The following is a 10,583-nucleotide window of genomic DNA, read 5'->3' as shown; positions in this document are numbered from 1 at the left end:
CTGGGGGAGGTTTAGGTTGGACATTAGAAAGAATTTCTTTACTGAGAGGGTGATCAAGCATTGGAATGGGCTGCCCAGGGAAGTGGTGGATTCTCCATCCCTGGAGATACTTAAAAAGAGACTGGATGTGGCACTCAGTGCCATGGGCTGGGAACTGCAGCTGTAGTGGATCAAGGGTTGGACTTGATGATCTCTGAGGTCCCTTCCAACCCAGCCAATTCTATGATTCTGTGACTCTATGAAATGGCCCGGTGAGGGTCACTCTGCCGCCCGGTGCACCGAGCTCCGTGGACGCTCCAGACCCACGGTGCTTCCCCGGGTCTCCTGTGCTCAACCACAAAGACGAATTTAGGGTGCGGACACAACACCGCCTTCTCTGCCCTCATTGCTACGGCGACAGACACTTTAAAAAGAGAGTCGGGCTAATGAATCCCATATAAAACCACACCAACCAGCGAATATTTTGTTTCTTCCTCCGGGGGTCACCGCTACCGGCACCGGCTGCTCAAGACACCGGGCAGTACAGACAAAAAAACCCCCAAAAACGCTCTACACAGCGACCGACGCTCGCCAGTCGACTCAGCGCCGCGGAAATCCCGGGAAGCAGCCGCAGAGCTTCCCCACCCGCTCCCGCCCACCCGACCGGAACATGGCGGCGCCGGTACCGGGACGGGGCGCTCCGCGCATGCGCATCCCCACCCTGCAGCCACCCCCTCGCCGGGGAAGCGCCGCGGCGTCCTGACGTCATGTGCGCGGTTCCCCCGGCAACGGCCGGACGTCGCGAGGCCGCGGGGAACCCGGAAGCGGCGGGCGAATAGGAGCGAGTGGCGCAGGCAGCGGGGCGGGCTCGGAGGGCGGCAGCGGCGGCGGCAAAGTAGTCCCGGGGGGCAGCGGCCGTGTGTGTGGGTGTGGGTGCGTGCTGCGGTTAGCGCCCGGCGCAAGGAAGGGAGCCCCGCACCTATCGGCGAGCTCGGACTGCGCGGCCGCACTGCGCGTCAGGGGAGATGGCGGCGGACAAGGCTGCGGGTGAGTGCGAGGGGAGCAACCGCGGGTGCCCGCCTTGGGCCCGGGCCGCCTGGCGCGGAGGGATACACTCTCGCGCGAGGGGCGGTGAGTGACCGTACGTCCCGGGCGGAAGGACAAACCGTGTAAAGAACCCGGTCGTGATGGGTCCTTCCGCCGAGGAAGTAGTGCCCCCGCGACGGCGGGGCTACGGATGTGGGCGGTGTGAGGTGTCGGTGAGGCCTGTGGGCCTGTGTCCCGAGGGGTCACCAGCTGGGCCGTGTGGAACCTCGCTCCTAGGGCGAGGCGGCTGAGGTGTTGCACCTTCCTGGCCTCTAAGGGCTGGGGGGGGGCGGGGGGCCTTATGGCCGAATCCTCGGAGCTGGGTGTCTGCCAGAGCTCCATAACAACTACAGAAGTTGCGCTTCTTGGAGAGGTTCGAGCGGTTCAATGTTGCCACTTTACCTCTGGACTTGAGCCTGATTCCTTCTGAATTAGCCACTGTGGTTTCAGGGGTGAATGGGTCTTCCCTGAACTCAGGCCTGAAAAGATACTGTGGAGAGAAATCACCGAGATAAATAAATAAATAAACAAATAATCTTCTGGTAAACACTCGAAATAAATCTCAAGTACAGTTGTTGTGTAGCTCATTGGCAGTAATAAGCTACTGCTCGTCCATCTCCTGTAAGACCACCCTACATGGAAGAAGTCGCAGGAAAGGACCTTCCCACGGCTGGCAGCTCACTGGGGACAGGGAAGAGGGTGACGTGGAAAAAAGCCAAAGGGATCTGCTTTTTCAGTTGTTTTTATGTGCTGAGAGCACTATCTAAAGAAGCTTCCAGCGTTTTTTCTCTGGGTGTTGAATACAAAACTACTCAGTATCTGAAAAAGATTGTGGGAAAAATTAGTGTAGTTTACTGAGCGATGTGTACTAAGCTATCTGAAGTATGGAAGGCCCTTTTTTTTTGTTGTTGTGCTTGCTTAAAAGGAAAAAAATGTGCCTCAATTAATCAGACATGAGAGGTGGGCAAGGTGTTCTACGTACTGTACTTGTTTGTAGCAATGAATTAAATAACTTTCCACTGAGAAGTGTGCTTTCTATGGTACAACACTGAAGAAGTCAGTTAATATTTATACTACAGTGCAGTGTTTTATAAATAAATGTAATTCTGGTGCCACTGTCATTATTTTCTTAAAAAGGCTGAACATGCTGGCTGGTCTTAATGCCCTTCAAAATGCTATCGGAGCAAGTCATATGACAGATTCCTCCCCTTACAAGGAAGAGATTATCCCCCTGCCTGTAGAGTTTAGAAATAAATAAATAAATTAATTCCAGAGATGCTCTCGTAGTCAACAGCACAGTTCATGCAAAATGTGATTTGAACAGCTGAGGAACTCAGCTGAGGGCTCAGGAGCAGCAGCCCGTGGTGATGCAGATGCTAAGTATGAAAAGGATAATGATTGTTGTCCCTCTCGAGGTGTCTCCGGGTACCTGTACGTGGGAGATGTGGCTCATGTGGTGTTGTGGCAGCGAGTCAGTGAGGAGGGTAATCTCCCTTTTTGGGTGGCAGTTTCATGGTTATCATCGTTCTCCTCTCCTCAGGACGGTTTTCCCGAAGTTCTGGTATCCACCGCGATGTAACTTCTCCACTAGGAACAACTGTAGGCTTGTGCAAAGCAAACAAACCTCTGTGACACAATGTTTCTGCTGCTCAGACCCAGGTTTGCTACATGGGAAGAGAGTTTTCCCGACTTCCTCCTGTGACTTCAAACACAGCGTAGCAGCTTTCTTCAGATCAAAAGCTGAGCTGTTGATTTTCACATTTGCTTTCAGGTTGCCCCTTTTGCTCCCTATCACTAACCTGGCATGTATTAGCCTTAGAGTTGCTCTGTACTTGTGAAAGTTGGACAAAATTGTAAGTTTAACAGGTCGGTATGTAAACACAATTTACAGAGGTAAATCAAGTCCTGTCATTTGTAAAACAGAGGCTCTGACTGAGTTATTTCAGCTGGTAATTGTAGCTACTGTATGGACAGGAGCATGTCAGTAGTGACTGGTGTGCCATGTGTTACCCACACCATGTGCTTCTGCAAGAGTGCCAAAGATCATTAGATGATCACAGTGGTGTGCTGGTATATTTTGCCAGGGTACATTGCACCCACCTGTTTAATTTTCAAATGCCTCAGGAAAAATGGAAATGGTAGTTTTATTTGCAAGCACTTGATAGCCATTTGCAGCTGAAACAGCAAGAATTTTTTTTTTCCTCCCCCCCCCTATGAAGTGGAGCTGCAGGGTATTTTTTGAATCTTGGGCCAGCCACCTTTTAGGTGGACTCCTGCCTGTGAAGTCTCTTGATAATAAAGTTCAACAAAAGCAATAGATCCTGGTCTAAATAGGAGTGACATGATTACAGTAGATTAGAAGGACCCTTTGCTCTTTAACAGGTTTCAAATGTGTTAGGGCAAAAAGGGTTCCAGGTCAGGTTTTGCAAACTTGCTTTGTTTACTGAGTTGTACTAGGTGCAGTTAATAAAATTACAGTCATAAAACTAACTTTATAGGAAAAGGGACAGCACTGGTTTTGCTTAAAGCAGTCCCCAGGTTGCAGGTTGTTTTTAGTCGCTTGGTTGGGTTTTTTAAACGTACCAACAGATTTAAAGACAGTGAAATCTGTAAACCTGTCCTGATTTTTTTTCCTAGGAATCGGCATCAAACATCTATGTAGGTGGTGGCTTTTATTATACAACTCAGGCAAAAAGTGTTTGCTTATTCATTGCTGTTCTAGAGATCCTTGGAGGGTAATAGCTTTCTGTTCAGCTGTACAACCACAAGATTTAGAGCAGGAATCAGACCTATGATATATTTAGCTTGAAGGAGAGAGGTACTTCTTGTTCCTGTTCTCTTTTGCTGCAGAAAACCTTGGCACATCAAAATTTTTCTGATCTTTTTCTGGGTTTTAATTTTCTCTCCTGACTTTCCCTTTAAAGGAAAAGGCAGTGCAAGTGGTGTAAATCAGTGCCTTATGTGCAGTCAGATTTTACAGCAGGTGCATGCACTTCTGTATCCTCTTGAGGTTCCATCCCTCCAGAATACTGAAACTTCTGAATCCTGAATTTTGTCTGAATCTCAGTGGGTTACTTTGTAACTTGTGGGTGTGACATTGGTGAGATTTTAACCTCATTGGCATCTTGGTGATCCAGATTTGTTGGTGATGATGGAAAACGGATTTTGCAGTGGAGCTCACAGATAAGTGTTTTCATTTGTTCCAAATGAAAATAAGATTAGCAGAGATTTCATTTCACGTGGGAATTCTAGGGAAGAGAAAGAACACATTGCATTGATAAAGCCTACCTAGCCTATTAGGTTAGCAAAACATAGGTTACAGCAAAGCTTCCACTGTGAAATTCAAGAAATAATTTTCTGCAAAAGTGGAAACCATTGCTGGTTTATATAATCTTTGTTTCAAAAACATTAAATTATTTTTGCGTGTCCTAGCACATCAGTTATTGCTTCTAAAAATAAGCTGTCTGGTGTGGTGGTTTGTGTTGGATTTTTATCTCTGGTAGTTTGTGTTCAGTACACAAAGGAAGGGTTTGGTGGGTTTCTTTGCATCTTCTTGGACATGCAATGTCTGTATTGTGGTTTTTAATGCAAATTCACTAAATTCTTAATTACATTATTATAAATGTAGACTTCTTTCTAGAAAATGTATTTACAGTGACTGAAAGGTAAAATGTTAGGAGCTGTATGTGAAAGAAATTGAAGATGATTGGAACCTCATTATAATGCTATATAAATACTCAAAGAAGTCACCCTCAGAATTGCTACATGCTGTTCTTGTCTTCTTAATCTGGAAAAACATGGTAGAACTGGAGAAGAGTCAGGGGAAAAATAACATGTGAGGAAGATGCAGAATAGCCTGTGCTGCTCTCCTATGAAGGGAAGATTCAAAGGAAGAATTGTAAGATTGGGAGTGAGGCTGAAAAAGTGAATAGGCAGCATTTGGCTGAGTCTTGCAGTATAATCTCAAGAAAGCATTTAATGGAGTATATTGAAGAGTACAACAGCATAAAGAGTTTTTAAAAAAATTATCAGGCCTGTCAGCCTTAACAATGATAGTCCAGTTGCAGCCTCTTATTTAGGGAGACTTACAAAGCAGGGAGCTGGGTGGAAGTTCCAGTATTTGCTCTGGTTTTTATGCTCTTCCCCAAAGCATCCTTTGTTTGCTGTTTAGGAAACAGCATACAGGGTTTTTTTATCTAACCCAGTGTGGCATTTACTTTACAATGTGTTGCCTTCACTGCAAATAAAGGTAATCCTAGTGTATGGCTGCAGCTTTAAAGAGAAATCTAAAAGGCCAGTTAACTTGCAGGACTTGAGTTATTGATTGAGCACAGCAATTTAGCTAGGATTATTACATCTACATTTCATGAAGAGGAATTCACTAGGAGTATAGCATAACTTCAGGTGTTTTAGTGTAGTAGGGAGACAGTGCTGCAGTTACGTGGAAATTTAGCTGGCATCACATTTGAAAACTCTCTTGTTATCTCCTGTCCACTTCACAGATCAAGGTACAGAGAAACATGAAGGAGCAAGTACTTCTGGGATTACTGATCAGGAGAAGGAATTGTCGAGCAGTGCATTACAAGCTTTTCTGGTGAGACAAAGACAAGCTCTGAGATTTCTAATTCCACATAACTGTTAATTCATCCTATTTTTTTCCCATTAGCACAGTTGCAGAAATATTAACGGGATGTTGTATCTGAAGTATCACTGGTCGTGTTGTTACAAAGGCAGCACATACATTTTCTGTCTGCTCTGATGTGAGGAGACTGATGGGGGATACTAGAATGAAATGTGCAAAAGCACGTTTTATTTTGATTAGCAAAAGTTAGTAGTCTTAAAAGCTGTATAATGAGTTAATTAGAAGAAGCAGGCAGCTATTCAGTATCAGCTTGGAAATGCATGATCACTCTGAAGAATTAATTGCTTCAAGCTAAAAATGTTGTGTTAAAGGGTTTAGAGGAACCCCATGTGTATGAAAAACAGCAACCAAAAAAACCTTTTTCATTTTAACATCTTGCTGTATTTGGTCACAAAAATCATTGTGTACTGTTCTGTCACTAAGTCAAAACATATTCTCCAGGCAGTGTTTGCTACCTGTTTTGTGTTTCTTTAAATATTTCTTTTTGTGTGTGTTAAAATTCAGATGCCAGTTTACTTTTTATTTGTGTCATCTCCTAATTTTATATAGTGTAACAAGTTACAGGAAATATAATTGCTGTTCCTTTCTGTTGTTGTATCTTTGTCTCCACAATGCCTTGCATAATTCAGTTCTGGATTTGTAAAATACATCAGGGGAGAAGTTTAAATACTGTCTTTTGAGATTCCTGCTTGTATGTTTCACTCATTACTTCTATTTTCTCTGGAATGTTGTTACATGAAGTGCATGTAGCTGGGCCTTAAAATTACTACAGCTGATGTTCACTGATGTCTTCTGACTGCCTTCTAGCTCAATTACTCTTTTACCAGATATGTGGATGCCAGCTTTTTGCTTGTTGGCATTTCGTCCTGAGAACTGAAGACACAGAAAAGGATTATCTGTTTTCCACCTTGCCCACAGATCTGCATGCCTTAGATACTTTCATTCTGCTGATGACTTCATCTTTAGTTTTATACTGTTCCAGTGTATCTTGATTATCTCATTTTTTTTCTTGCTTTAAGAACTCATTAATACCACAGAGTTGAGAGGTGGTGACAGATGTCATCAGAATTAGTCTGGTGCCTTGTCTGCCAGTTTTGCTTGCTATTGAGTTGCTGTAAATAGCTTTGTGGACTGCCATGAATGCTGCTTTATCATATTTCACTTCCAATTTCAGTCTTGATAGAATTACTATAATTGTATATTACATTCTAGGTCCTGTTAACTGGGGAAAAACATCACAAGATGTCCTTGTTTGAGCTAAGATGGAGCCAGTTTTCTTCTTTTAAATTTTATTTTTCATTAAGTTGAGCATTTAGGGGTTCACTGTTTTTAGTCCAGCTGTAGTAAGAAGCTTCGTTGCTGTGGCCTGAAAGCTGTTAATTTTGAAGAGAAGCTCTGAGTGTAAACACATAAAGAAAATAATTGGGAGATGAACAGGCTCAGTTAAAAAGCATGACAGCACTTAATTTGTAAGGCCCCCTGTTTATGCACATGACCACTAGGCAATCCATGCTGCTGAGATTTAGAGTGGCAGAAGTACTGTGTGTCAATAAACATCCCACTTGATCTCTCTGTAAATTGGATAACTGGACTTTCACAGGAGCCTGCAGGAGCTGGTATGGTTCTGTGAAGTATAGCCACAGAATGGCAGCTTTCTTGGGAAGAGCAGAGGCACCACAGAGCCTTTCTCTGGTGTAATTTTTTCCTTAATAGAGGTAGTTAGTCAGGAGCCCAAGAGAATCTCTATGGAAAAGCACTTTAAGGAGGAGGAAGTGGAGAGTGGATGTGATACTTGAGAGCATAGCTTTTGGTTGTGAAGCACTGAGAAAGATGGAAACAAATCTGCCTATCTGACAGGCCAGATTGGAAGTAACCCAGATAGAGAAGAGGTGATGGTGATTATTCCTGTATAGGAACTGAACAGTAGAGTGTGAAGGATCATTTCTCTTCATAAATTCCTTCTTGCACCAACACAGAAAAGACTAAAGCTGAAAAGAGGTGAGCCATTCTGAAGTCCTTGCCTATTTCTGAGGTCAAAGAAAGGCATTTCTTGGTTAAATTGTACCTTAGAGGAGCATCATGCTCGGGTCCTGTGCATGGATGACTGAATGCTTCATTCTACAACACTGAAAGTGTTAAAAGTATTATTTAAATCTACACCAGGGAAGTAACACACTCTCTTTTTCCAACCTGTGTTATGCTGACTTCCACAGACTAAATTGTAGCTCAGAGTTTCTCCAGATGAAGTATGGATCAGCTGGGATTTGCCTAAGCAACTGCAGCTGCTCAGTGTGCTTGTTGTTGGAAAAGATTATGAAAACTGAAGAAATAAACAACCTTGAAACTCAATATGATGCAGAGAAATCAGAAAAACACTCTTCATTGAGGCAGCGTTTTTAGAATAATCGCAGCATTTTGGAATGATCCATTTATCCTTCCTCCACAAAATTCTTCTTGAAGTTTGGGTGTGAACTCAACTTTCAGTCTTACATTTCATACCTACAATCTGCATAAATAATGAAGTAGACATTTAGTTTGCTTTACTTGCTGCTGCTGATGGAAATACTGCTTTGCTCTCAAAACTTAACAGAGGACACTTTCATTAAAACTGACTGGTCTGTTCGTTTAGACTTTGTATCTTCTAATTCGTGTTTCTGATACCTGTGCTATTTCCAGGCTGGAAACTATGATGCTTGTTTACAACACCTAAATAGTCTCCAAGACATCAACAAAGATGACTACAAAATAACTTTGAATACTGCAGTTGCAGAGTTCTGTAAAAGTAACCAGACTACAACAGATAATTTCAGGCAAACCCTTAACCAGCTGAAGAACCAGGTAACGCAAACATATTGACATGGTTCCTCATTTTGAGTTCTGTTAATGATAATGAGAATCTCCAGTGAAATAGGAAGAAAACTTATGCTCCTTTTCCCCTAGATTTGATAAAGGAATAAGAAAGTAACATTACTTTTAAACCTCTGAATCTGTTTAATCATTTGAGACACTGCTTTTATAATTCTGTTTTTAGTTATTACTGAAATTGATCCAAAGGTTAAACTTTCCAGAGATTATAACTGTAGAAAGACCTGCTGTGTCCTTTCAATAGGAAGTTCCTAAACCTCAAATAGTTTGAAGTAATTTTGAACAAAATAAAAAAAGAAAATGTTACTTTACTAGACAAGGGACAGCTTTCCATTTATTTGTTACTTTTTTAGTAGCTTGATGTTGAATAAGAATAAACTTTATTACCTTATTACTCTTGCTGACCTATCTTTAGATGGATTGATACCTTTGGATTAATTTTGTAAAATATTTGTCATTTTTTAAAATCATAGGTATTGAAAGTTTAATAAAATGAGGTGTTTTTTTTCAGGTTCACTCAGCTGTTGAAGAAATGGATGGTTTAGATGATGTGGAAAATAGTATGCTCTATTACAATCAAGCTGTTATTTTGTATCACCTGCGTCAGTACACTGAAGCTATTTCAGTTGGGGAGAAGCTGTACCAGTTTATAGAGCCTTTTGGTATGTAGAAAAAAAAATTGTTCATGCAATAACTATAGAAAGATGATTCAGTCTTTCTCATTATTGGACAAGTAATTTGTAAATTGCCTAATATGGTTCTAAAAAAGTAGATAGGCTTTGGAATGAAGACAACGTTTTACTTATATCAAGACCAACAACAGAGTTTTGGGGGAAGGTACTTCAGAAACATTTAGCAGACAAATAAAATGAAAAGGATTTTTGAGAACTTTACAAGAATTAGTTATGTAAAATGGGCAAACTAATTAAATTATTTAAAATCTACTCTTTTCAGGCATCATACAACTTTGTAAGTGGGTGTATATTTGTCAGGGTACCCACATTTTTGAATATGTGCATTAGGTCATACATAATTGTATGTGCTCTTACCTGAATAGAAAGCCCACAGCTTTTATGAGCTATGGCACTGTGTGTAGTGGAATTGCCATACTTGTAGGAAGAATCTTCATTATCCTACTTGAATTTTTGACGTGACAAAGCTGAAGGGTCTATGTGTGTGTGTGTGTGTGTCAATAAATTAGGTGAACACTACTGTGTTTTTCCTTCAATTCCTCCCAATTTTCAGTATGTCTATTTGGGATTAGTTTTGTGAAGCCAGCCAAGTTGAGATGTATTTGTATGGAATTCTTTCAAGTTCTTTGGGTTTCTGTGCATGCGTGTAGCACCACACATCTTTTAGACACTGACTCTTTGATGCTGATGTGCTTACAGCAATTCTCAAAAATCAGCAAACATAGAATACATGTTAAGCTGTCTTTAGGCTATGCTTTTATGCTTATTTTTCTTATAATGTTGCATACATGCAGTGTATAGTAAATTTTTTTCTTCAGTCATGTTTTGAAGGATTGGTGCTAGAGCTGTAAAGTAATTGTTACTACTTTGCTTTATACAGAAGAGAAGTTTGCCCAGGCTGTGTGCTTCTTGCTTGTAGACTTATACCTGCTAACTTACCAAGCTGAGAAAGCCTTGCATCTACTTGCTGTTCTGGAAAAAATGATTTCACAAGGCAACAATAACAGCAAGAATGGAAAAAATGAGGTAAGTTTAAAATTGTATGAATGCCACTAAATCTTTACCAGAAGTATGCTTTAACTCAGTCCAGAATTTTAAAAAATACTTTGGAATTATAAAACTGTGTTAGATCACTTGTAACTTCAGACAGATAACTGAGTTAATTGCATACAACATCTGTTTATATTACATGTGTTGTTCTTCTGCCCTTTTCTCTTACTCTCAGGGAGCTAAGAAGTGGTTTTTAAGTCAGAGACTTGCATTGGAAAGATAGTATTCTTCAGGGGCAGATATGCTTTTTTTTCTTGTTCATTTCCATC

The 10,583-nt window shown here is 41.5% G+C and overlaps 1 protein-coding gene across 3 annotated transcripts in view; it reads left to right on the top strand.

Annotated features, from left to right (window-relative positions):
* Positions 1-844: 844 nt before the first annotated feature.
* CNOT10 (CCR4-NOT transcription complex subunit 10) overlaps positions 845-10,583 on the top strand; it is a 30,720-nt gene continuing 20,981 nt past the window's right edge. For 2 of the 3 annotated variants that reach the window (XM_071735431.1, XM_071735433.1), the window contains exons 1-5: positions 861-1,026; positions 5,568-5,659; positions 8,384-8,545; positions 9,084-9,234; positions 10,145-10,290. In XM_071735431.1, coding sequence (XP_071591532.1) covers positions 1,005-1,026; positions 5,568-5,659; positions 8,384-8,545; positions 9,084-9,234; positions 10,145-10,290 — 573 coding nt within the window. In that variant the 5' untranslated portion in view covers positions 861-1,004. Of the gene's footprint in view, positions 1,027-5,567; positions 5,660-8,383; positions 8,546-9,083; positions 9,235-10,144; positions 10,291-10,583 lie in introns of all 3 variants that reach the window. The other variant, XM_071735430.1, reaches the window with a different exon arrangement.

Source organism: Heliangelus exortis, chromosome 2 (assembly GCF_036169615.1).
Source record: "Heliangelus exortis chromosome 2, bHelExo1.hap1, whole genome shotgun sequence".
Lineage (NCBI taxonomy): Eukaryota > Metazoa > Chordata > Aves > Apodiformes > Trochilidae > Heliangelus > Heliangelus exortis.
This window is presented reverse-complemented; position numbering and strand designations above follow the sequence as displayed.